The sequence below is a fragment of the Rattus norvegicus genome, chromosome 14, assembly GCF_021556685.1.
Source record: "Rattus norvegicus strain SHRSP/BbbUtx chromosome 14, alternate assembly SHRSP_T2T, whole genome shotgun sequence".
In the NCBI taxonomy this organism is placed as follows: domain Eukaryota; kingdom Metazoa; phylum Chordata; class Mammalia; order Rodentia; family Muridae; genus Rattus; species Rattus norvegicus.
Genome location: NC_141547.1, coordinates 84,854,172 through 84,881,677, shown reverse-complemented (window position 1 = coordinate 84,881,677; position 27,506 = coordinate 84,854,172). Strand labels below are relative to the sequence as shown.

The following is a 27,506-nucleotide window of genomic DNA, read 5'->3' as shown; positions in this document are numbered from 1 at the left end:
CCTCATAAAAGTAGTGTATTCGCTGGAAAAGAAAATAGACTGGAAGACAGATAGACAGATATGGGAGCTCATGTCGGTAAATCGAAAGGTCAATGAAAATATCTCCCGGGGAGATCTTTTTAGTATTATTTATATAACATGTAAATGTTCTTTTCTAGTAGAATAATTATATATCAATGTTATGTGCTATGGCCACACGTTAGTGAGAGCTTCGCTAAAACCTTTTACTACTGAAAACAAGCCAATGATTACCAATACAGTGTTATAATAAATTACTGGATTATGTTGCTGCATGGAGGCAAAAACCAACAGAGTCTAAATTTGATTTTCTGAATCGGTGACCTGTATTCTGGTCCTTTTAATCTATGCAGAGGAAGAAGAGACAGTGTTCTGCAGGCAGACGGTCAAATCATAGGTCAGATACGCGTCACTGACAGGATGGTGAGCGGGTTCGTCTGCCTTCACATCACAGTGGCCACTTGTGAGGACAAGTGTGCTCTTTCCTTGGTGGTGGTGTGTTCTGTCTGTCTGATTTGGGTTGCTGTTGATGCATGAGGCAGGGTTTCTCTATATAGCCTGACACTCACTCTGTAGACTAGGCTGGCCTCAAACGCAGAGATCTACCTGCCCCTGCCTTCCGAGTGTTGGGATTAAAGGCCTGCGCCATCACCACCTGGCATGAGTCGTACCACAGCACTCTGCATACCTTCTGTACACCATATTGAATCTAGTCAGAGGAATACACAACAGAAGTGAGTTTCTTTTCTCTGCACTCACTAAAGACTGCCTTAAACAGTTAAATTAATCAACTCTTACCTTGTTTTAGAGTAAGATTCAGGATAAGTATCTGCTTCTAAAGATAAAGAAAGACAACATTTTAAATCAACAAAATGAATAGAGAATGAAGAAAACAAGGGGTGTAATCTAGCATTACATGGCCGGGGCATCCTTGGTAGCACGATTCTCCTTGGAACTACAGCTGGTTCTACCGGGAAGACCGGTTAGACCAGTGGCTGGCGTTAATGACTGGGAGCTCTCGATTTAACTTCTTGTGTATTTCAATGAAAGGTGGGAAAATGACATATCTCGAAATGGAATCCATGACAGTTAGATGTCTCTGCAGCCTCACAGTCACAACGGAAGCTGGCCAGACTGACAGCAAACCGTCCTGTCACACAGTATTTCTGTGCTGAAACTGGCTGTGTCAAATGGCTCTGTGGTTTTCTGGACAGATGACACTAGGAGCAATTCTGTTCTTACTTTGTTATTACAAAACACAACTTCTCTAAGTTTTCATTCAAAACCATGCTGTGTAAGATCAGTCTGTGGGCATTGTATAGCATGGCAGGGGAGACTCTCTAAAAAAAAAAATGTAGAAATAAAATTGAAGAATGGCTCAGCAATGGAGAGAGCACTGACTGCTTCTCCAGAGGACCTGAGTTCAATTCCCAGAACCCACATGGCAGCTCACAACCATCTGTGACTCCAGTTCCAGGGGATCTGATGCTGCTTTCCAGCTTCTGAGGGCACATGATATGCACATGGTGCACAGGCATGCACAAAGCTCCTATACACATTAAATTAAATTAAGTTTACATTTAAAAACACCAATTAGTTTGCTCAAGCTTCCAGAAGGTGGCAATAAACAAGTGATGGTGGCTTTTTAACTGTCAACTTGACTCGGTCTAGAATCACCTAGGTAGAGTATCTCAGTGAGGGCTTTTCTAGATTATGTTGCCCTATAGCCAATCTGTGGGGATTACCTTTGCTTTGTTAACTAAGGTGAGAAGACCCTATCACTGTGGGCAGCACAATTCCCTGTGCAACACATCCTGAACTCTGTAACAGTGGAGAGAGAAGCTAGACACAAGCATGGCTGCATCTACTCCTTTCTTCTTCTGACCACATACCTAATGTAACCAGTTACCCCAAGCTCTGGCCACTGCCAACTCTGGGCTCATAAACAAAGATTAAATCCTCCTCTAAGGATGGTTTCTCCAGGGTATTTTAAATCACAGCAACAGGAAATAAAACAAAGACAAACAAGATTACTATAATCAGAGACCCACCCCCCACTCTACTAGGAGAAAACAAATGATTGGACTCTAGTATTTCCCCAGAACAGAAAATATACTTATAAAAGGAAGGCTAGGGATTCAGATAAACAATAGAGCAACACACAAACATAGACACACAGATACGGGCGCAGGCACATGCACATGCATGCACTCCTGCACACAAATACAAACTCAAGCTGTACACTGAGGTCACTGATCAGCCTTTCTTACTCCCACTTGATCAAGGGCAGATCAAGGCTTTGAATCATCAGAGTTTGAGTTACCTGAGTTGCACTCTTCACAATTTTCAAGTTCCTTCTCTTTGTGTTTTAAAGCAGCTGGGCTTTTGCAATGCAAAAAAAGTGATAAAATTAATATTTGAGTAGTTATGTGAAAAATGTTGAACAATGACATTAAACAAATGAAGGCTTATTTTATAAATTATGGGTATGAATATTATAAGGTTAAGCCACCAAAGTCCCTTACTAAGTTTTCGATCAAAGAATAAAATGTAAAAATGTAGATAGAGTGGACATGAATCAAAAGGAATACAGCCCAGGCCAGAAACTGGACCAGTCTGACATCATAGAAAGTGCCCAAGAATGTTTTCCAAACAGACAAGTTTCTTTCCTTATATGCAAGTTCTTCTAAAGGATACGTATTTTATTGCCTTGCTTTATCATGAAATGTTTAAAACTTGAAATGTTAAAAGAAAATGGAGCAGAGAAACAATAAAGTAACAGTATACTTTGTTCTTTAAGGCTGAACTTCTTTAGAATCCCGAAGATGTGTCTTATCACAGGTTCAAACAACAAACACTGGGGCCAGAGAGATGGCTCAGTGGTTAAGAGCACCGACTGCTCTTCCAGAGGTCCTGAGTTCAATTCCCAGCAACAATATGGTGGCTCACAACCATCTGTAATGGGATCTGATGCCCTCTTCTGGTGTGTCTGAGACAGCGACAGTGTACTCATACATAAAATAAACGAAAGCGAAAACAAAAACTAAACAAAAATTAATGTCTGTACTTACCAGAAATCTCTTAAATTGCATTTATTACCTGTTTTATTTTTGTGATGTGTAATTCAGAAGAGATAATTATTTGCAACTATAAGTTCTCATTGCCTCAATATGATTGGCAGTGATCATAACACTAACGGATCACAACCGAGTGAGGGATGACCACTGCTGCTTCATACCGAGCCACTTGCTTGTTTATTTGGCTGGTCGGTCACTTTGAAAAAGGATCTCGGGGTTGGGGATTTGGCTCAGTGGTAGAGCACTTGCCTAGAAAGCGCAAGGCCCTGGGTTCGGTCCCCAGCTCAAAAAAAAAAAAAAAAAAAAAAAAAAAAAAAAAAAAAGAGAAAGGATCTCACTTTGTAGTCTGGGTGCCCTGGCGCTCAGAGACCTGCCTACCTTTGCCTTGTGAGTGCTATGATTACAGGCTTGTACTGCCATACCAGGCCTCTGATCAAATTCTTGACACACACACATGAATACACAGCATATCACACACAGAATGATATTTAATCTCCATGACAACCAGGGAAGAATGGCAAGTTCCCTGGGAGAGATTCATTACCATGTACAACAGATCCTTTGAGGCCCAAATATGGCAACTACCCTGGAGATAGAAGGGCATCCCACCACTGAGACATCACAGAAGGAAGGAGACTTCAGCCATCTTTATCGGAACCTCTCAAGTTTACAATGGAAAAGCAAAGGAACCCCTCCAAGACTGTGCGCGGGCTAATGTGGATCCTGCATAAAGTTTGGGTGTGGAGAACAATGAATTTGTGTGCTGTGTGTGGCTCCATCTGGGAGACCTGGTTAGCTGCTCAGAGCATGACTCCTGGTCTTACTTTCCTGTTGCCGTGATAAACACTGTGACGAAGACAATTTACTTTTTAAAAGTGTCTACTGGGATTTATGGATTCAGAGGGTTAGAGCTCATGATGGCTGGAGTGGAGGAATGGTAGAAACAAAAGCTTAGAGCTTACGATTTTCCTTTTTTAATTTTTGAGATTATAATTGCAACATTTCCCCCTTTACTTTACTCCCTCCAAACCTTTCCATATACCCTTCCCATTCTCCTTCAAATTCATGGTCTTTATAAGGGACAAGTTCTGCCCACAGTTCATGGGTGGGAGGATGTGGGCCGGGGCCGCGATGGAAAGTTCTGCATTACTCTCTGAGTGTGACAGAACGCGTTGGGGGCTCAGGTAAAGGTCAAAGAAGTAAAAGCAATTTGCATAAACCCACTAAGTACAATGACAGAGTAGCTAAGTGAATGAATGATACCGATAAGCAGGAAGTCAGCGCTGAAGGAAGCAATGCCTTCCTTCAGCCTTCTGAGAGCATGCGCCGCCCTCCGTGTGAGCATGCGCCGCCCTCCGTGTGAGCATGCGCCTCCGTCCGTGTGAGCATGTGCCACCCTCCGTGTGAGCATGCGCTTCCGTCCGTGTGACCATGCGCCGCCCTCCGTGTGAGCATGCGCTTCCGTCCGTGTGACCATGCGCCGCCCTCCGTGTGACCATGCGCCGCCCTCCGTGTGAGCATGCGCCGCCCTCCATGTGAGCATGCGCCGCCCTCCGTGTGAGCATGTGCCTCCGTCCGTGTGAGCATGCGCCGCCCTCCGTGTGAGCATGCGCCTCCGTCCGTGTGAGCATGCGCCACCCTCCCTGCGTCACGAAAGACGGTGGCTATTATAAACGGTCCCAAATCACACTTCCAACAAATAGGAAAGGAAGGAACTAAACTCTAATTCTTTCTTTTATATGGTACCTATGACTTTTATATCCAATCAGAGGATTTTCTTCCCACAAATACTCTTCTCAGAGGAAAAATAAAGAAAAATCTGACATAATTGAATGGTTTCGATGAATAGCCAGCCACTCACAAACAACAAACATGGCGTCAACATTCTTAAAAAACAAAAGGTCAAGCATAGATATCCCATAAACATCCCAAATCATTTCAGCTCCAATTTGTAGGTGGTCATGTGTGAGAGAAGCTGAGGAAAACTAAGCGCAGAGTCGGATCAGTCAGTTCAAGGCTGTTCTTTACCAATCAGTGTAACGCTTGGAAACCCTTTTCACTGTCTAAGCTCTTACGACAAAAATTCAGGCTGCAAGTTGCAAATATCAAGAAACTTCAAGCGGAATGTAAATCATCATACATGGTTGTCTTTCCCACAATAATTGCCTTTACAATTACCTCATGCTTTGGGGGCGTGGCTTTCAGTAACTACCAATACTGCGAACAAGTTCCTTCTTATCCGTTTTATATCACTCGGCTACTGTAGCCATCCCATACCACCCCACCTCAGCTTGTTTGAACTAAAGGAATGTACAAGCAGTTGTACCTCCCCAGCTTGTCATCTGTGTTTTCCTCCATCCCTTGGTTGTCTTCCTTGATGTGGTGTGAATGTGGTATGCAGCCATCCTGTTAGAAAAGAAAAGGAAACAATCAGAGAACCCATTAACTCACATGTTTCTTAACTGCCCCGGCATTTTCTGACTGGACCTGTGACTGCAAGCATGGGGCACAGGGTGTCTCCTCCCTCTGGATGCTGCCCCTACTGTGAAGGGCCCATGTTGGCCCATGTGCCTCAACAGGCTGTCTTTCAAAGAAACCAGCCCATAGCTGCTTCAAGGACTCCTATAGTCCCTAAGTGTCCAAAGCACCCGCCATCCCTGCTCACACATGCAGACTCCCAGTGGCAAAGGTCTTCAGTTAAGAAAGTCGTTTCAAGGACATGCACTGTGAAGAACTTTCCAATGGAGCCAACATTCTCGAGAGGCTATGGAAACTATTCATTTAATTTTAACTATTTAAGGTGTCACAGCCCCTGGTGCCAACACTGGCACTCATGCTCCCAGGATTGTCACAGATTTAGAAACAAAGGAATTAAAAACTAACTGCCCACATCAGAGTTCTAAGAATTCTAGCAAGGGGGGTGGGGGTCACCATAAGGGAGGATGTGTCATCAGTAAGGGAGGAAAGGCCTTCTGCTTTAATGGTACCTGCTCCTAGGGACCGAAGCCAGGGAAGCTCTCGTTTCTCAATGACTTCGAGAGACCACTGAGGGCCCTTGAAAAACTCCTGACATGGCAGGAGGAAATGAATGCCAACTCACTTTTCAACATGGGCACTTCATTCTATGCCTTTATCAGTGAGTGACCCAGGACTCCTTACTAAACACACTTGGGGAGAAGCTTATGCTAACGGAGTTGATGATGTCAGCCCCAGCTTTGGGAATTGCACAGATGTGGCCTAATGATAAGTCAGAACAACTGGAATCTCTCCTAGGTTAGGGGCCATTCCCAGACACATAGAAGAAGATAGAGAAATGGCTCTGATGTCACCACAAGAATTAGCTGTAATCATCTTTAATACAGAAGCAGAGAGTGAATGAGCCACCCAAAGGCACAGATGATCTGTACCCAAATGGCAGAGGGACTCAAGATCCTGATACCCCATGAAGGCCAATGGAAAAGTAAGGTACCCATGACTCATGCCACCTGAGAGCTTTAGCCATCCCTCTCATTCACGGCCTCAGGAGAATCAAAGCTCACGTGAACCTACAGCTTAGTCTCTGACAGAGCCCAGTGTGTGACACAAGTGTCCACACACACTCAGACACACCCATGCCAAGAGCATACACATCAACTGACACCTTAAGGGTACACAGCCTGCTCTCCCCGGACTGAAAGAGCTCAGGAAGTTGGCGTAGCCTCATTCTAGAATAAAGCCTATCCCCCATGAGACCCCGAGCCTCAAGAACAGCCCAAGGGCAAAGCCAGTTACCAGCGAAACCGAACGAGAGTGCAAAGCTCTCTAAAAACAAGGGAAAGCCTCAAGCGCAAAGCCAGCTCCAGCTTCAGCTCCGTCCATAGTTACGGCCCCACTGTGCTGTAAATTGTCCAAGGTCTCTCTCTTAGGCACGTGGACTATAAGCAGATGCAGTGTTTACAGCGTCACCGGAGTTTCCTGGTAATCTGTTCTGATGCTAGATTCCTTCTTGAAACCATAAGACGAAAAGAATGCCACATTTCAGATCCAGAAAGTTCTCGGGATTCCAACGGAAGTACAGAAGCAAGCTCGTGCCATCATTAGGTTGTGCTGTTCACAATCATGTTTCCCTAATGTCCCTGACAACTTGGGCACTGCGGCCTTGGACCTCTGTGATTTACACCCCAAGTTAGTCCAGATTGAGCTCTATGTGCATTTTAATGATTTCTATCAAACCTTCACGGAACCCAGGCACCTCATAATGAAGAGGCTATTACCTTTAGTGTTGATCTTGGGACCAGGTACAACATCCTCTGATGGCCTGAATAAAAACATCCTCCCTACCAGATCCACAACCTTCCTGAGGCTCCAGGGCAGTGGGTCTCATCCCTCTAGTGCTGCGACCACTGTTCCAAATATTGTGGTGACCCCAAAGCACGGAATTATTTTCGTTGCGACTTCATAACTGTAATTTTGGTACTCTTATGAATCATAATGTAAATGTCTGATATACAGGATGCATGATAGTGTGCACCCTGTGAAAAGGTCATTTTGAGAACCGCCACTCAAGATTTTTCAGTTCCTGGGTCAGCAGGGTTGCATCCCTACTCAGCAGAGGGCTAACTTCAGAAAACAGGTCGTCAGCCACATACAATCCTTACATATCAGGGGATAAAAGCCTCAGAAGGGGTAATTAAGCCAAGATACAGAGACAGGGAAACTAGGAGACATCTGACCTGAAATTTAGTGAAAGAGCGGCCCACAGACCCAGGCCACCCAACAGAACTCAGTCAATTCAGTGTAAAGACTCTTCATAGAGACATGGTGTTCCGTACAGGTATCTCAAATAACAGTCTTACAATAGCAATGAACCAAGCTGAGGCCTAACCCATGTGAGTTTCCAGTTTACTCTTACTGTATCCCAGCTGTTAACAGGCAGCCCCGGGGACCTCATAATTTTATGAACTTCATTTATAGTCAAAGTCTGTTTCTCAGCTCCCTATGGCCGAGTACAACAGGGATTCTTTTCTATCCCCTTGTGACTTAAGGGTGTTTCCTGTCAGCCTCTAATTCTGCCCGGTTCATACCGGGGAACCATTCACTGTAAGATCTCATTTACAAAAGATGGAGAATGTTTCCGTACCAACTGTCTTAGGATTTCTTTTGCTATAATAAAACATCAAGACCAAAAGCAAGTTGGGGAGAAAAGTTCAATTTCATATATCAGTTTCCAGGAAAGCCAGGGCCGGAACCTAGAGGCAGGAACTGAGGCCAAGGCCACAGAAGAGCAGAAGAATGCTGCTTACCAGCTTGCTCCAATTGCTTTCTTGAAAAACTCAGGTGCTCAAGGGTGGCTCCACCCACAGTGGGCTGGGCCCTCCCACGTTAGTTGTCAGTCAAGAGAATGCCCCACAGACTTGCCTTCCGGCCATCTTATGGAGGCATTTTCTCAGTTGAAATTCCCTCTTCCCAGATGGGTCTAGGTTTGCAACAAGTTGACAAAACCCAACTAGGACCACAAACCCCTGAACAATGTTACCCCAGAAGCCACCACGGGATATTTATAAAACTAACAAGTATGACTCTTCGTCGAGAAGTCCACACCATGTTTTCAGAATATTATTCTTTTCCTTACTGCACTCCTTTTAGCCTTAATGCTTGAGCAGAAAGTCTATGTTAAAGCCTTTGCTTAACCCCAAATTTGTTATTAGGGTACAACAAAATCATATTTACAGCAAATTTCTCCCACTCAGAGCCGAGGACTGAACCTAGCCCTTGTACTAGCTAGGCAAGCCCTCAGCCACTGAGCTAAGTCTCTGAATCCCCATGGCAAAAAATGTCAGCATCGCCAATAAACCTTTACCTTAGTGTCAAAACTCTGTTTGTCCTCTTTTGTTGTAAGCTCAGGACAACTGGGACCGGGGCTTTGGGAAAGCCTGCAGAGTAAAAACTACAGTGAGAGGTGAGTCCTAAGAAAAGCAAGCCGTCCAGGTATTAGACAGCACTTTAAAAGGCTTATACATTTTATCATTAAGATATAGTACAGGGGAATATTCATGTAAGTGTTGACTGCCCCTAGAGGCCAGACAAGGGCACGGGAGTTCCTGGAGCTAGAGTTACATGTACTTGTGAGCTACTTAGAGTGTAGTTCTCAACCAGAACAAACTCAGCGCCTCCGAGATCAGTATGCTCTTAACTGCTAAGCTATCTCACTCTTTCCTTGCCTTCTTTTTCTCTCTCTTTCTTTTTTCTTTTCTCTCTCTCTCTTCCTCCCTCCCTTCCTTCCTTTCCTTTCCTCCTCCCTTCTTTCTTCCTTTCTTTCTCTTTCTTTCTTCCTTCCTTTCTTTCTTTCTTTCTTTCTTTCTTTCTTTCTTTCTTTCTTTCTTTCACTTTCTGTTTTATTTGTTCACTTCTCTGTTTGTTTATCAAGATGGAGTCTAACTATGTATCACTGGCTAGCCTGGAGCTAGCTCACTATGTGGACCAGGCTGGCTCACCTGCCTCCTGCCCATCCCAGTGCGGGAATAGTAAAGGTGTATACCACCACACTCTGCTATATGTCATTTTATATTTACCTTTAAGTCAACTTCAGAAACAATCAAGCTTAAAATTTCATCTTTCTGCTTCTACTTCTCTCAAGCTAAGAAAACATTCAAGAAACAGTCTCTCCAGGTTCTACAGCAAAGATCGACAGCCAGGGCACTGTCAGGGCCTGAAGACAATTTCTGTGCACAGATGTCATATCTCTCTATTTTTTTATTATTGAATATTTTTTAATTTACATTTCAAATGTTATCCCCTTTCCTGGTTTCTTGTCCATAAACTCCCTTTTCCATCCCTGCTCCTCCTCCTTCTATAAGGGTGTTTCCCCACCCATCCACCCACCCCTTCCTGCCTCCCCGCCCTGACATTCCCCTACACTGAGGTTTCCAGCCTTGGCAGGACCAAGGGCTTCTCTCCCATTCTCTCCAACAAGGCCATCCTCTGCCTCATATGCAGCTGGAGCCAGGGGTCAGTCCATGTGTACTCTTTGGATGGTGGTTTAGTCCCTAGGAGCTCTGGTTGGTTGGTATTGTTGTTCTTATGGGGTTGCAAACCCCTTCAGGTCCTTTAATCCTTTCTCTAAGTCCTCCAGTGGGGACCCATTCTCAATTCAATGGTTGGCTGTGAACATTCACCTCTTATTGTTCATGCTCTGGCAGAGCCTCTCAGGAGACAGCTATATCAAGCTCATGTCAGCATGCACTTCTTGGCATCAGCAATATTATCTGGGTTTGGTGACTGTATGTATATGGACTGGATCCCCAGTTGGGGCAGTCCCTGAATGGCCATTCCTTCAGTCTCTGCTCCAAACTTTGTTTCTGTATCTCCTCTATGAATAATTTTGTTCCTCTTTCTAAGAAGGACTGAAGCATCTGCACTTTGGTCATACTTCTTCTTGAGCTTCATGTGGTCTGTGGATTTTATCTTGGGTAAACAGAGCTAATATCCACTTATCAGTGAGTGCATATCATGTCTTTGTGTTTTGTGGTTGGGTTTACCTCACTCAGGATATTTTCTGTCTAGTTCCATCCATTTGCCTATGAATATCATGAAGTCATTGTTTTTGATAGCTGAGTAGTACTCCATTGTGTATATGTACCACATTTTTTTAATCCATTCCTCTCTTGAAGGTCATCTGGGTTCTTTCCAGTTTCTGGCTATTATAAATAAGGCTGCTATGAACATAGTGGAGCATGTGTCCCACTTGTCCATTCTTGATCTTAGAGCATAAACCATTGGTGTTCTGTTCAGAAAATTTTTCCCAGTGCCCATGTGTTTGAGGCTCTTCCCCCACTTTTTCTTCTACTAGTTTGAGTGTATCTGGTTTTATGTGAAGGTCCTTGATCCACTTGGACTTAAGCTTTGTACAAGGCAATAAGAATGGATCAATTTGCATTCTTCTATATACTGACTTCCAGTTGAACCAGCACCATTTGTTGAAAATGCTGTCTTTTTACCACTGGATGGTTTTAGCTCCTTTGTCAAAGATCAAGTGACCATAGGTGCATGGATTCATTTCTGGGTCTTCAACTCTATTCCGCTGATCTATCTGTCTGTCTCTGTACCAATACCACACAGTTTTTAATGACTATTGCTCTGTAATACTACTTGAAGTCAGGGATGGTGATTCCCCCAGAAGTTCTTTTATTGTTGAGTATAGTTTTCAGTATCTTGGGTTTTTTGTTATTCCAAATGAATTTGCAAATTGCTTTTTTTTTTTCTAAATCTATGAAGAATTGAGTTGGAATTTTGGTGGGGATTGCATTGAATCTGTAGATTGCTTTTGGCAAGATGGCCATTTTTACAATATTAATCCCACCAATCCAGGAGCATGGGAGATCTTTTCATCTTCTGAGATCTTCAATTCCTTTCTTCAGAGACTTGAAGTGCTTGTCATACAGATCTTTCACTTGCTTGGTTATAGTCACACTGAAGTATTTTATATTTGTGAGTATTGTGAAGGGTGTCTTTCTTTCTCAGCCTGTTTATCCTTTGAGTAGAGGAAAGCTACTGATTTGAGTTGGTTTTACATCCAGCCACTTTGCTGAAGTTGTTTATAAGGCTTAGTAGTTCTCTAGTGGAACTTTTGGGGTCACTTAAGTATGCTATCATATCATCTGCAAATAGTGATATTTTGACTTCTTCCTTTCCAATTTGTATCCCTTTGATGTCCTTTTGTTGTCTGATTGCTCTGGCTAGGACTTCGAGTACTATATTGAATAGGTAGGGAGAGAGTGGGCAGCCTTGTATAGTCCCTGATTTTAGTGGGATTGCTTCAAGTTTCTCTCCATTTAGTTTGATGTAGGCTACTAGTTTGCTGTATATTGTTTTTACTAGGTTTAGATATGGGCCTTTAATTCCTGATCTTTCAAGACTTTTAACATGAAGGGGTGCTGAATTTTGTCAAATGCCTTCTCAGCATCTACTAAGGTGATCACGTGGTTGTCTTCTTTGTGTTTGTTTACACAGTCCATTACGTTGATGGATTTTCATATATTGAACCATCCCTGCATCCCTGGGATGAAGCCTACTTGATCATGATGGATGATCATTTTGATGTGTTCTTGGATTTGGTTTGTGAGAATTTTATTATTTTTGTGTCAATATTCATAGGGGAAATCAGTCTGAAGTTCTCTTCTTGGGTCTTTGTGTGGTTTAGGTATAAGAGTAATTGTTGCTCATAGAAGGAATTGGGTAGTGCTCCTTCTGTTTCTATTTTGTGGAATAGTTTGGACAGTATTGGTATGAGGTCTTCTATGAAGGTCTGATGGAATTCTGCACTGAACCCATCTGGTTCTGGGCTTTCTTTTGGTTGAGACACTTTTAATAACTGATTCTATTTCTTTAGGAGTTATGGGATTGTTTAGATGGTTTATCTGATCTTGATTGAACTTTGGTACCTGATATCTGTCTAGAAAATTGTCCATTTCATCCAGATTTTCCTGTCTTGTTCAGTATAGACTTTTGCAGAAGGATCTGATGGTTTTTTGAATTTTCTCAGATTCTATTGCCGTGTCTCCCTTTTCATTTCTGATTTTGTTAATTTGGATACTCTCTCTGAGCCCTCTGGTTAGTCTGGCTAAGGGTTTATCTATCTTGTTGATTTTCTCAAAGAACCAGCTCCTGGTTTTGTTGATTCTTTGTATAGTTCTTTTTGTTTCTACTTGGTTGATTTCAGGTCTGAGTTTGATTATTTCCTGCCTCCTACTCCTCTTGAGCGTATTTGCTTCTTTTTGTTCTAGAGCTTTTACGTGTGCTGTCAAGCTGCTGGTGTATGTTCTCTCTAGTGTCTTTTTAGAGGCACTCAGAGCTATGAGTTTTCCTTTTAGCACTGCTTTCATTGTGTCCCATAAGTTTGGATATGTTGTGCCTTTATTTGCATAAATTCTAAAAAGTCTTTAATTTCCTTATTTCTTCCTTGACCAAGTTACCATCGAGTAGAGCTTCCACGTGTATGGGGCCTTCTGTGGTTTTTGTTGTTACTGAAGACCAGCCTTAGTCCATGGTGATCTGATGGGATGCATGGGATTATTTTAATCTTCTTATATCTATTGAGGCCTGTTTTGTGATGGATTATATGGTCAATTTTGGAGAAGGTACCATGAGGTGCTGAGAAGAAGGTATATTCTTTCGTTTTAGGATATCTGTTAAATCTATTTGGTTCAAAACTTCTGTTAGTTTCTCTGTGTCTTTGTTTAGTTTCTGTTTCCGTGATCTGTCTATTGCTAAGAGTGGGGTATTGAAGTCTCCCACTACTATTGTGTGAGGTTCAATGTGTGCTTTGAGCTTTAGTAATGTTTTTTTTTTTTTTGAATGTAGGTGCCCTTGCATTTGGAGCATAGATATTCAGGTTTGAGAGTTCATCTTGTTGGATTTTTCTTTGATGAATATGAAGTGTCCTTTCTTATCTTTTTTGATAACTTTTGGTTGAGAGTCGATTTTATTCAATATTAGAATGGCTACTCTAGCTTGTTTCTTGGGACCATTTGCTTGGAAAATTGTTTTCTAGCCTTTTACACTGAGGTAGTGTCTGTCTTTGTCACCAAGGTGTGTTTCCTGTATGCAGCAAAATGCTAGGTCCTCTTTATGTATCTTGTCTGTTAGTCTATGTCTTTTAATTGGGGAATTGAGTCCATTGATGTTACGAGATATTAGGAATAGTTGTTGTTTCCTGTTATTTTTGTTGTTAGAGGTGGAATTATGTTTGTGTAGCTCTCTTCTTTTGGGCTTGTTCCAAGAAGATTACTTTCTTGCTTTTTTTCTAGGGTGTAGTTTCCGTCCTTGTGTTGGAATTTTCCCTCTGTTATCCTTTGTAGGGCTGGATTTGTGGAAAGATATTGTGTAAATTTGGTTTTGTCATGGAATATCTTGGTTTCTCCATCTATGTTAATTGAGAGTTTTGCTGGATACAGTAGCCTGGGCTGGATGTCGTCTCTTTAACAATGAACTAAGGTGCCAGTGACTGCTTCTTGTGTCTTTTGCTACCTGAACAGATTCAGCTGAGAAACCCCTTGGAAATGTTAATTGCTAAGGACCAGCCCTGGAAGAGATCAGGTACAGAAGTGGGACACAACATAGGACAAATGACAAAGACTGACAATATCTGGCTTTGTACCTCTCTCTTACTCTTTTTGAGGTCAGAAGCTGATGGCCTTTAGAAATTTAATTCTCCCTTGCTATTCTGTGGCTAAATGCTGCCCACTTCTGGTAATTTGACTCAAGCTGGGTTATTAGAAAAAAGGCTTAATTTCTCTTTGGCTCAAGGGTTTCTCTATGGCCAGGCTAGAGGCTTGCAATTGGTTAACTTTTGGTGAGGTGACCAGAGAGAAAAGAAGAAAGGGAGAATTCAAGCACACACAGACACACAGACACACACAGACACAAGCACACAGACACACACAGACACAAGCACACAGACACATACTTTGGCTGATCTGGACCACCTGTTAAAACAATTCCACAAGTGTTCATTCATACGTGCACACACACATATCTGCACATGTATGTACATATGTCTCTCTATATGTATATATATTTTTTAGATGGGGCTGAGGCCTAATAGCCACATTTTATTTTTTCTTTCTGGTCTTTTTATACCTTGTTAAACAAAAATTCTTTAAAAAAATTACCTCATAAATGAAATGTTACACAAAAAGGGAGTTACAGAAGGATGTTCATAGTAAGTTCAAATCCATATTTCAGTTTATAAGCTCATTATAAGTTCAAAGCAACAGTTTCATGTGGCCTAGGCGTTATCATAGTGCAAATCTGTGGTTTCATGCTTGGACTTAACCTAAAATGAATGTTTTGCCTTGATCACAAATTTGTTTCCAGCCTGCTTTCTTATCCTAGTGCAATTAGCCCGTGACACATGAAGGTTTACAGAGCCTATTTGTATCTTCATTCTATAAGGGTTTGGGGATTACTTGCATCAATTTAAGAGTTCTATAAAATCACTATGAGGGATTGTGAAATCATCAATTCATCTATACAGCATTACTATCGGAGAGTAAATCTTCATATTGACTTCAGGAAATTTGCCCAATAGGGTGGGCTGATACCAGGAATCATTAAGCTCTGTAATGCTGACAGGAAAGGCAGATCAGCAGCAAGAAGCAATCCTGGGATGAAGTCTCTGATGACCTTGCATCTCAGAGCATGCCTACCACAGCCATGCAAACCAGTGGGCCTTCTCCAGATAACTCACTGGCTTGCCCCAGCCTTTCCTAGATGGCTTCTGTCAGTCAACCAGAAAGTCTGAATGTAAAAAAGCCAAAGAAACATCTGTGCAATGTTATTAGGCATCTCTTCCCAGAAAGAAACATTCAGACATTAAAACTGTCAACTGGGGCCTGGAGAGCTGGCTCAGTGGTAAGGACACTGACTCTGGCGCTCTGTCAGAGGACCTAGATTTGCTTTCTGACACTCCCATGACGTCTCCAGTTCCAGAAGATCAAACACCCTCTTCTGGCCTCTGCAAGCACCAGCCATGTAAGTGATTCAAAGACATATGCATATGCAGGCAAACTTCCATACGTATAAGGTAAAAATAGTTTTTAAAAAATGTTAAAGGATGGTATTGAGGGAGACAACTCACAAAAGGAGCTAACCACATTTTCTACTAAATTTTGTATTAAAAGACCCAAATAGATAATTAGACAATTTAGAGATGGGACACTATATCCCCGTGTGAGTCTTTTAGTTGGAATGAAAGGGTTCCAGTCTTAAGGACAGGGGACTTAACATGCCTGAGAGAGGAGTTAGGAGTACAGCTCAGTGGTAGAACAAACCTAGCAGATGTGAATCCTAGTTCAACCCCCAGCCTTGCCTCCAAGAGCTCTGTGCCTTTTGCTACTCCAGCCTAGTTTGGCATTTTACTTAGTTTCTAATGGATGAAGTCAACTAACTCATAGCCATTCCAAAATTTCTCAGAGTTTCATTGGATGCATAAATATGGATGGTTCTAACCATTAGAAATATCTACTTGAAGTTATCCTATATTATAATATAAACACTTACACTTGAAAGGTTTCAAAAACAGCATAGCTTTGTGCAGTGGCTCCATAGATGTCCACCAAAGATGGGTCAGCACCTTGCTGGAGAAGAAGGCTGATCATGTTTTTGGACTGAATTCTCACAGCATGTATGAGGGCGGACCTAAAAGACCAAATGGAACATCACCCTGATGCACTTACCTCATTTGTTTGTTGTTATTGTTTTCTGTTTTTGAGATGGGGCTGACCTGATGTGCACTATGTAGACCGGGCAAGTTCTACCACACCAGGCTCCCTGACACACGTTAGTGACCCCATAGAAACAACTACTCAGCTATCTTTCACCAAGTTCCTATCTTGTCTGTGTGTTAGAGCGGCCATTAGCAATGAAGAGTAGACAGAAGCATCGTGAGGAAGGCATTCATTGGCCTTTATTATCTCCAGCACTGGAAGGGAAGAACCAAGATTCCCTGTGTTCCCCCGCTGTGCTACTCAGTAGCATTCCATGCCTTGCAACAGACAATAATGTAACTAGATTATTTACCTGAAGTGGGTGAAATTAAAGGACAAAGTTTCCATTGCTTCCCTAGCCTGGTGTGATATACCATAATTCATAGTCAGCAACAGGCCAAAAAAGGGAAATGTTTGTGTTAACTTTTTTTTTCTTTTTTCTTTTTTTCCAGAGCTGGGGACCGAACCCAGGGCCTTGCGCTTGCTAGGCAAGTGCTCTACCACTGAGCTAAATCCCCAACCCCGTGTTAACTTTTAAAAGTTATTAATGTAAACTATTAGCAGTGAAGATAATTACAGATGGTTGAAATAACTCAACAGTTAAGAACATTTATTCTTGCAGAGGATACGGTTTCAATTCTCAGCACCTACATGGTGGCTTACAACCATCTATAACTCCAGCTCCAGAGGATCTGATGCCTTCTCCTGACTTCCTCAGGTACCGGACTACAAGTGGTACTCAAACATATATACAATTAAAACTTTCATACACACTAAAAAAATAAAATAAAGGGCTAGAGAGGTGGCTCAGAGGTTAAGAGCACTGAGTGCTCTTCCTGAGGTCCTGAGTTCAAATCCCAGCAACCACATGGTGGCTCACAAGCATCTGTAATGGGATCCAATGCCCTCTTCTGGTGTGCAGACATATATGCAGGCAGAACACTGTATACATAATAAATCCATCTTAAAGTGAAATAAATCTTTTTTTCTTTTTTTTTTTCTTTTTTCTTTTTTCGGAGCTGGGGACCAAACCCAGGGCCTTGCGCTTGCTAGGCAAGTGCTCTATCATTGAGCTAAATCTCCAACCCTATAAATCTTTAAAAATTAAAGATAACAGTAATTGTAGTTAACGAGGCTGACTACCTTTGCTGGGTGCTGATTTAGGATCTGAAAACCACCCTTCAAGAATATCATCCTTACAGTGGCAGACTGGAGAGACAGCTCAGTGGATAAGAGCACCTAATGCTCTTGTAGACAAGACCCAGTTTCAGCTTCTAGTGCCCATGTCCATTGGCTCACAGCTGTCTGACTCCAATTCCAGGAGAGCAAACGCCCTGTTTTTATCTCCATGAGCACCAGACAGATTAACTGGTGCACATGCACATGTAAGCAAAATATTCATACATATGAATAAGATGAATAGTTTTTTTTTTTTGGTTCTTTTTTTTGGAGCTGGGGACCGAACCCAGGGCCTTGCGCTTCCTAGGTAAGCGCTCTACCACTGAGCTAAATCCCCATCCCCAAGATGAATAGTTTTAAGTGATAAAAAGGAATAGTTTGATTTTAATATCAGGAAGTGTATTTGGTGATAATATTCCTGAGGTATGGATAAACCTTGTGGGAAGGGAGGTAGGGTCTCTCTTTATCAATCACCCATAGCGTGTTTTCATTAATGGAAGTTTCTCTAACCGAGGTCCCTCTGTGCATGCTAGCTCAGTGAGTAGGTATCTGTTATGATTTGAATATGAGCCCGAGACAAACACAGAGTAACTGGGCCTGTGTTGGCCGTGCCCTGAGGTGACTGGACCAAAGGAGCAATCACTTCATCACTGTATAACTCATTGTGAGATCAGGGATGGCTCATTTTTAGGATGTGGGTCCTGGGGGAGGACCTGGGTCACTAGGGGTGTCTGCCTTGTCCTGGGGACCTTGTTTTTCTGCACATGACTCTGAGATGAGATCCTCCTCTGCCTTTGGCTCCCACTCCCTCTCAGAGGCTACCTTAACTTTACCTCAAAGACAGCAGTCTAGCCCACCATGGGTTAGTGCCTGTGAAACTGTATAGCAAAATAAATCTTTCCTCCATTAAATGCTTTCTTTTATGTACTTGTTCAGACTAAGGAATAGCTGAACACATCAATGTGAACCATAGGGGGTGGGGGAGACTGAGTAAATCTAATGATGCATAGTCATTTATAAATAATCGAACATTAATATTCTTCATTCAAAGCAACACAAGGCAAAGAGCCGTCAAAGAAGCAAAGTGATTTTCAAAATTATTTCTCATAAATAAAGCATTTTAAAAGAAATGTAAAGCTGGCGTGGTGACACCGGCCTTCGATTCCAGCACTTGAAAGGTGGGATCTTTGAATTCAAGGCCAGCCTAGTCTACAAAGTGAGTTCTAGGACAGCCAAGGCTACACAGAGAAACCCTGTCTCAGAAACAAAAACAAAAACAAAAACAAAAAAAGGAGGAGGGACGGGAGGGAGGGAGGGATGGAGGGATGAAGGGGGAGGAAGAGAAGGAAGGAAAAAGAAAAACAAGAAAAATATATAAAACACAGAGGAATGGGAAATACTGTAAAGTTGTTTTTTAAAAAATCATTGTCATCTTAAACTAGAAGTCTCCACTTCCAACAAGAAGACAAATGTGAAACTTTTTATCTAATATAAAATCCTGACTAAAAGGAAATTGATTCAAGATAACAAAATCAGTCAATATTAAACATAGCTGTGGGCTCCACTACATGCTGAGAGGGACTAAGTTGCACTGTTAATTCCTACCTACCTGTTCTTTGGTTTAACGTGATCCCTATAGGCATAAGTTAAATTCTTAAGACTTTTGTATTGACGCTTTACATGACCGTGGCCACTCTAGACCGCCGCAAGGTTTTTAAGTTTTCACAGATACCTCTTGCAGTTATCCAGGGCGTTTATGTTGGCCGCAGCCCGCAGCAAGAGTTCCACCATCTCCTGTTTGTTTTCCAGCACTGCGAGGATGAGTGGCGTGTAGCCATTCTGTGGAAACGGAAAGCAATTCCCAACTCACGGTTAAGCGATTCTCAGTCAGCTACAAATTTAAGACCCTGCAAAGGAAACCACCCATCTCTGGAGCTGACCAGGCACACATACACAACTCTGACCAGTGTTTGCCAAACTCAGCCCAGCAGTCTCAGATTCCAAGCACTCAGTCCTGTCATTCTGAATGCCGAGGCCACCGTAAAAGGCTGTATCAAGTAAGTCCAGAGCAGTAAAGAATCGAAGCACTTTTCTTGAACGGGTTAAGATTATCCAGCCCGGAAGATAACATGGTGATCGAGTTTGGAGAATGCTGCAAGGCTATGTGCTCTACAGACCCTGGAGAATGAGATGCTGCATTTTGAATAATTCCTATTTGTCCTTGCTCTTTTTGTAGGGACATTTGCTTTGAAGAAAACAACATATTGTTTTGAGAGTTCCAATAATACGTTTCCACCAAGTCATGAGAGAGACACATTTGATCTTTCTAAAGTCATGGGATGCTGCTCTAACACAGGCCACTAAAGATCTATATTAAAATTCACACGCTAAAAACAAACAAACAAAGGGGCTGGAGAGATGGCTCAGTGGTTAAGAGCACTGACTGCTCTTCCAGAGGTCCTGAGTTCAAGTCCCAGCAACCACATGGTGGCTCACAACCATCTGTGATGGGATCTGGTGCCCTCTTCTGGTGTGTGTGTGAAGACAGCTACAGTGTATCCACATACATAAAATAAATAAATCTTTTTAAAAAATTGCAAGTTTCTAACAAAGTCTGAGTGCTCAGTGCAGGCAAAAGTGTGTCAGTGCATCAGTCATTTAAGCTCAGTATACTCTTCCTCTAGCAGAACTAGAACTCAGTACTCCTGAAAATGCACTAAAATTCACTGTGATTCTAGTTCTGTTTTAGACACTCCACAGTTATTTCTAAGATATTAACATGAAGTGTGTGTGTGTGTGTGTGTGTGTGTTTGTGTATGTGTGTGTGTGTGTATGTGTGTGTGTGTGTGTAATATTATACATAATCTTTATCCATTGTAGAAACAATGTTGGAAACCGTGACATTTTGTAAACACTGTTTCAAAAAGAAGACACCGGGGTTGGGGATTTAGCTCAGTGGTAGAGCACTTGCCTAGCAAGCGCAAGGCCCTGGGTTCGGTCCCCAGCTCCAAAAAAAAAAAAAAAGAAAAAGAAAAAGAAAAAAAAAGAAGAAGAAGACACCAACCTCAGTACATGCAGAGGAAACTTTGGTGACCTGAGGGAATGCCCAGATGATTCCCTAGCAACGGATGGGCCTTGGTATAAGTGGGGTCTGGTTTATAGGCAGTTCTGAAGGCTCTCCGGAAGTGGAATTCGGTTGCTTTAAAAGCCTCTTCCGGGGGCTGGGGATTTAGCTCAGTGGTAGAGCGCTTACCTAGGAAGCGCAAGGCCCTGGGTTCGGTCCCCAGCTCCGAAAAAAAGAACCAAAAAAAAAAAAAAAAAAGCCTCTTCCGATGCCTCCTACAGTTTAGGAATGGACAACTGCTCTTGGATCACCTTGACTCCAGCCTTTGCGTTACTCTCTCTCTCTGTTATTGAGTCTAAGTACTTGTCTTAGGGTTTCCATTGTTATGTGGAGGCCCTATGACCACAGCAGCTCTTATAAAGGAAAACATTTCGTTGGGGCTGGCTTACAGTTTCAGAGGTTTAGTTCATTGTTGTCATGGCAGCAAACATAGTGGCAGGCAGACATGGTGCTGGAGAAGGAGCTGAAAGTTCCTACATCTTGATCCTCAGGCAGTAAGGAGACCATGTGTCACTGGCCAGAACTGAGCATATGAAACCTCAAAGCCTGTCCCACAGTGACACCCTTCCTCCAACAAGGACGCCTCCTAATAGTGTCACTTCCTACGGGCCAAGCATCCAAATACAGGAGTCTACGGGGGCCATTCCTATTCAAACCACCACGATTATGGGCAAAAACAAGTTTTTGCAATTTTTTCCTTTCACTGAAACCAGGTTTTGCCAACTCAGAAGCTCATGGAGATATTTTTAATACTTTTAAAGAAGATATATTTCTTTTCATTTTATGTGTATAGGTGTTTTGCCTATATATGTGTACCTCTGGCCTGCAGTGCCTATGGGAGTCAAAAGAAGGTGACCAAAACTTTGAGTAACTGGGGTTACCAATGGTTGTGAAGCACTGTGTGTGGGGGGGGGGCGTGGACCCGGACTCTTTCTAGCAAGTATCATCTCTTATGCTAACACACACACGCACACACACGCACACACACGCACACACACGAGTAATGTATTGTTCATCTGCCAGCAAGACATACAGACTTGAGAGCCGAGTACCATCTAAATGGTACTTACTGACAGAAACAGGGAATGTGTCCCCAAATTAACTGGCCTCCCCCTTTGTGTGACCTATAACCACTGCTATGCTAGCTCCTTGCATTTGCCTGAATCCAAACACTGACCATGCTTGGAGCTCAGCCCCTTCCTTCTCAGGTAAGAATGAAGGGCGCAGTTTTCTAAACAAACGGATAGGATAGAATTAAACCACGGGACCTTCCTTGTCTTTGCCCGTGAGGACCCTTCATTCTGATTCATCCTGCACATTTAAGATAATTTTCTTCCCACCATTTTTCCTGAGTCAGCCTCACCTCAGAGAGAAGTCATTTTAAAGTGTCACTAGTAATATCTTTCATTTACCATAAAACGTTTTTGTTTGAGTTTTCAGGTCAAGTCTGATTCTAGACTTCACTTGTTTGCTTGTTGAGACTGGGTCTCACCGGTACAGGCTGGCCTCAAACTCACAGAGATCCCCCTGCCTCAGCCTCCCAAGTGCTGGGATCAAAGACCTGTACTACCGTGCCTGGCCAAATTCTAAGAGAAATTTTGTTTTCATGTCTCCTTTTACTCTCACTGGGAAAAACTGGTGAAGATATTTAAATTATATTTAGAAAGAAACCTTTGATGACCTATGTTGAAGAACATTTGACATATGTTTTTTAAACCACTTTTTTTTTTAACCAAAGACTTCTCACTTTCAGCTTCTGCAGGTGGAAATGGTCCCACATACTGTCCAGGCATACTTAATGCCTTTTAAGTATTCGGGATATAAAGTTGTGTGCTACCTTTGTCTTAATTTCAGTGTTTGCATTGAACGACAGAAGCTTGGCGGCTATGGCCGTGTCGTTGTTGTAGACCGCGTAGTGGAGGGCCGTGATATGATAAGCATCGACGGCGTTTGGGTCCGCGCCGTTTTCCAGAAGGATCTTCACACAGATCTCATGCTGGCGCTGTGTGGCCTGTGGGGATTGTCCCAAGGAAACAGACTCTCAGCTCAAGCAATTCCAGATAATCCTTCCACGGATTTCACCAAATTGTTACACTTAAATGCCAGACATTCTTTTTTATTCAAGTTTTCTTTCTTTCTTTTTAAGTTTTGAGAATGTGTTGTCATAACCTGCACACCCAGGGCTCGTGTGGAGTCACAGTGCTCCCGCCTCTGCCTCCAGTAAGACAGGGTACACGCTCGCGTCTGCCTCCCACATGACAGGGTCCAGGCCTCCCACACCTCAGGATCTGGGGATTGTACTAGTTCGTCTTTGGCCCCGCTTGCTGGTTACCTTGATCAGAGCTGTGCTTTCCTCTCGGTCTCGGGCTTCGATGTTGCAGTCGTACCACAGCAAGAGGCTCACCATTTCTGACTGGCCGTGAGCACAGGCATAGTGCAGAGCGGTCCTGGGAGAGAGAGCGCACCTGAGGGCTACTGTGCAGTAGAAGAGACAGCTGCGCTGGGACTACACGCATTTTTCTTCTGAAGCCGAACAGCCTACTTGAAATTCTTTTCCTATTTAGCAGTGCTGAGAAAGAGCGGTTAAACATGGAGGATCCCAAAGGGGGAGGGCATTGCAACTGAGACCCTGGACAATTTTGCAAAGGAAGATTGGGAACGTGTTGTTAACTGTGGTCGTCCTGATCTAGGGACCACATTGGCAAGTCCATGGCTTGGATGGTCTCAGAGATGCGAAGGCCTCTAGTGGACCGTCTGCTTCTGCACCAAGGAAGCAGCTGAGGCTAATGGAGCGCCAGTGGGAACTTCGGAGCTTCACCTACTGTGTAACGAAGATGGGTGCTAACCAAACTATCCCACTCCAGGGCCAGCCGGACTACTGGCTGCATCAGCACGCTGGTAAATGAAGATGGCCTCCCTGAATAACTGAATGTGAAGCCCTCTTCACACTTCAGCCTCCGTGTACGGTCCCTCAGGAAATAACATGAAGTCCTTTGTTACCGTGAAATAAAATGAATCTGGACTTTTATTGAATCAACTTCTGGCCCTAGGACCCATCACACTATCAATTTTTTTTCATGTGCACATTTAAAGAAAATGCTATGTATCCTCAACGTTGCAGGTGAAACCACATTTAAACTGTCCATAGAGTGTTCTGAAGACAGAATTATATGGAGGTTGAAAACCAGTTAAACTAAAGTTCAGTTTTTGCTTTGCTTCTCATAAGAAAGCCTGGGCTCTGGACCCATCCGGGGTTTCAGGTGCTGAGGAGTCTGTAGTAGGAAGAAAAGTTAGCATCTCCCGTTCAAGCAGGCTTTAGCTTCCCCTCTCCACTCCCAGGGCCAAGATCAGTTTTCTCTCCTTAAGGCCTGATGCCACTCATTTCCCCCTGTTCCGGTCCACCTCCCACCCCCACCCCCGTGCCCTCTAACCTTTTCTTCCGGTCTGTAATGTTCACGTCAATATTCCCAAATTCAAGCAATTTCTGCACTTGGGGTATGTCGCCCATGCTTGCAGCTTTGTGGATCCTTTTCACAGGCGTGTACCCAGTGAGGTACCTGGGAGGTTCTTGGTTCTCGGCATGCCTAAAGCTCAGGAAGCCCCAGGGCGAATGACCCTTGAAGATCCTCTTCATGGCTCAGACTGTGTCCCTATCTCTACCCCTCCAGAACTCAGTGTTTACAGTGCCTTACTTCCTCTCAATAACCACCTCAATGCTCACAGTAACACAGTTCTTTAGGTCCCAGTTTTAGCCACTGCCAGCCAGTCCCAGTGTAGAGAAAACCAAGTCTCGGAATCCCGCCAGGATGCGCCCACAGAAGAGCCCCAAGGTTTAGCATCCCTCCACCTCTTAGGCAGTTGGCAGGACTGTCGTTGCCCAGCAACACAGTGTGCACGTGCTCCAAAGACCCCAGGCAACCAATCAAAGCACGGAACCAACAGTGCGCAGCGCTATGCCAGGCTCGCGAGCAACTGTGCCTTCAAGCATCAAATGTGTACACCACTAGGCGGATGGTCCCAAAGCACAAGACTTACTACTCACAGCCTTGGAACAAAACTCCCTTAAGGTGGAACGTCAGACCGCTAAAAGCTGGTTTCCAAGAATACCTTCCTCAGAATTCAAACTTGAGGCCAGCATCATCTTGCATGCCCAACCAGCCTGGATGACAGTACAGAGACCGTTTCCCAACAAGTAAGCAAGAGAGCGAAGAAATCTCAGACTCTCCGTACGGACTGTTTACACACAACCCCACCCCACCCCCAGAGACTAGCAGTTGCAATAACGGAACACTACATTAGTGATTTTATAGATGGCGACAGTATGTGTCGTGGTGTGCAAGCTGATGTGGAGAAACTGCACGCTCTCCAGATAAGATCACGCTTCTGCTGCCTCTCACCCCACTTATTGGGTCCTCAGGAGTACGGTCTCTGCTCACTCCCTCCCCCCTTTTTAAATCTTCAGGGTTTATTTGGATCATAGCATAATATTTAAGAACTTTACCTTTTAATTGACTTATCTCAGACATCTTTCTTAATTATGCTAGAATGTCACCTTAAGCAGATAGATCCTGATGTCACAGCCTTGTCCCATTGTCCTGTTCCTTCCTCTCCTCCTCCCCCTCTTTTCCTTCTCTTCCTCTCTCTCTTTCTCTTCCTCTCCCTCTCTCCCTCTCCCCCTCCCCTCCCGCTTCTGCCTCTACATTTCCTTTATCTTTCTGGCCACCACACATCCACTCCTCATGTAAAGTGCTGGTAAGTAGCAGTTTCCAGCCAGGATTTGACTGAATCTCTAACTCTCTGCCCTAGTTCTTTGGCCAATGTCTTCTCTGCATTCTTTATTCCTTACTTTGCATTTGGCTTCCTTTTCCGTTTCTCCCTTCCAGGTCCCATTGTCTGCCAGACCCTGTCTCACACTTCCTTGGTGCCATCAACTAAGGAAGTGGGACCCAAATTCACTGCTACCCCTAGCTCCATCCTTGGCTGACCATCCATGCGCTTACCCAAAAATCAACAGTGCCCAGGAAGGTCGGAGTAGAGCACGTAGCACCCACCTGCTCTGCATCTGTCCTGCTTCACGAATACTCAAGAGATGAGCAGTGGTGAGGTAGCCAGCATTAACGCTGTGAAAGTCTCAGAGGAAGAGATCCAGACCCCAGTCATTAGCCCCCTTTCACTGTAGATCTGCATAAGAGTGGTCACTCTTAATCATGTAGCACAATAAATACTAGACTGTCTTGAAATTTCCTCTGCCATTGATACTGGTCCAAAAATCTACAATTTAGCCTCAGGCAGATTCTCAGGACAAGGGCAAAAAGCAGCCATAGTCTTTGCCAAAATATCACAAGAATTGTCTTTAGACCAATTGCCAATATTCTTCCTCTCTAAAACCTGAGCTAGGCCCATGGATTCTACCTCTCCCAAAGCACTACTCTTTTCTGTGCTCCTATTAGGATGGTCCCTTAAGTTCTACTTAAAGTGCCCAATCACTTTTTTAGCCCAAAGACCTAAAGTTTTCCCATATATCTCCTACAAACGCCTGGTCAGAACTATCAAAGAAATACTCCACTCCCTGATACCAACTTCTAAGTCACTGTTCTATTGATGTTAAGAAACATCATGACTGAGGCAATTTTTATAAAAGGAAGCATTTAACTGGGAGCTTATATGGTTTTAGAGTGTTAGTTCATGATCACCAGGGCAAGAGACAGGAAGGTGTGGTGCTAGAGCAGTAGCTGAGAGCTGTGCAACCTGATCCATAGGGAGAGAGGGAGAAGGAGAGAGAGGGTGGGAGAGAGAGAGAGAGAGAGAGAGAGAGAGAGAGAGAGAGAGAGAAGTGGATGGGCCTGGTGTGGGCTTTTGAAACCTTAAAACCAACATACCTCTTCCAATAAGGCAACATCTACTTCAACAAAGCCATGCCTCTAATCCCTCCCAATCAGTTCCACTAACCAGCAACTAAGCATTCAAATATAGGAGTCTAAGGGGCTCACTCTCATTCAAACCACCACACTGAGGAAATCTAAATTCTTCCCTTAGCTTTGTCATCGTATTTGTTTCAAATCTTGGAATACTATTAAAAGATTCCCATGTATTAAGGAAATAGGAGCTCATGCACCTTGATGATGCTATAATCTTCACTTTTTAGAACAAGTCACATTCACATTATATCATGTTGCCAATTATCTTCTAATGTGGGAAACACAGATATTACGAATGTGGTTTGTATGCTGAAAAACTGAGACTCAGAGAGCATACTTTTTTTTTTTTTTAATCCAAGATCATGATGTTAAGTTGGCAGCCATGATTCTGAAACTTGGGCTTTCTGGGACAACATTCAACAGTTTTAAAACACCCTAGTGCTTTGGCATTGTGTGACGGAAACTGTGGAAACATGAATACTCCGTGGAAGGGAGCATCTAGTCCCTATAGCTGCCACAAGTATCACTTGCTAATTACAATAAAGTTAAAAGTTAAATGTCAATTAAACAAGACCTAGAGAAGATAATATACACATGCATCCTAATTCAGTAACTTATGCTCCATTACAAAATGATTATCCTAGCTGGATCTGTGGACTGTTTGCCTGCTCCACCATGAGGAAGGGTGTCATGAGACCCTCACCTAAGTATCCAGTCACTCCCCACCACCTGCTGTATGCATCTCTGCCTTATTGCACAGGGCCTAGGGGAGGAGTGAGAGTCTATAGGCTGGTGAAGGCTAAGGGAGTAGACAGGCATCTATGCAGCTATAGAGAAGCCCTCATTTCTGCTGGGTAAAGACTTCCGAGTGTAACCTTTTGAGGGGAGGAACAGCTTCCCTTCAGAAGCAAGGCTGTTCAGTTTTCATGCCATGAAACAAAAGCAT

The 27,506-nt window shown here is 43.3% G+C and overlaps 1 protein-coding gene across 13 annotated transcripts in view; it reads right to left on the bottom strand.

The window, feature by feature from the left end:
- The window catches only part of Ankrd48 (ankyrin repeat domain 48), a 116,458-nt gene extending 91,940 nt beyond the window's left edge, over positions 1 to 24,518 (bottom strand). For 6 of the 13 annotated variants that reach the window (XR_015636670.1, NM_001419749.1, NM_001419750.1 and 3 more), the window contains 9 exon segments: positions 24,074 to 24,511; positions 22,975 to 23,089; positions 22,480 to 22,653; positions 19,251 to 19,357; positions 16,134 to 16,271; positions 8,935 to 9,007; positions 5,422 to 5,501; positions 2,342 to 2,400; positions 817 to 853 (listed from right to left, as the gene is read on the bottom strand). Coding sequence is in view for 10 of the 13 variants with exons in the window: in NM_001419749.1 (NP_001406678.1) it covers positions 817 to 853; positions 2,342 to 2,400; positions 5,422 to 5,501; positions 8,935 to 9,007; positions 16,134 to 16,271; positions 19,251 to 19,357; positions 22,480 to 22,653; positions 22,975 to 23,089; positions 24,074 to 24,276 (986 nt within the window). In the remaining 3 variants the exon portion in view is untranslated. 13 annotated transcript variants of the gene reach the window in all.
- Positions 24,519 to 27,506: the final 2,988 nt, after the last annotated feature.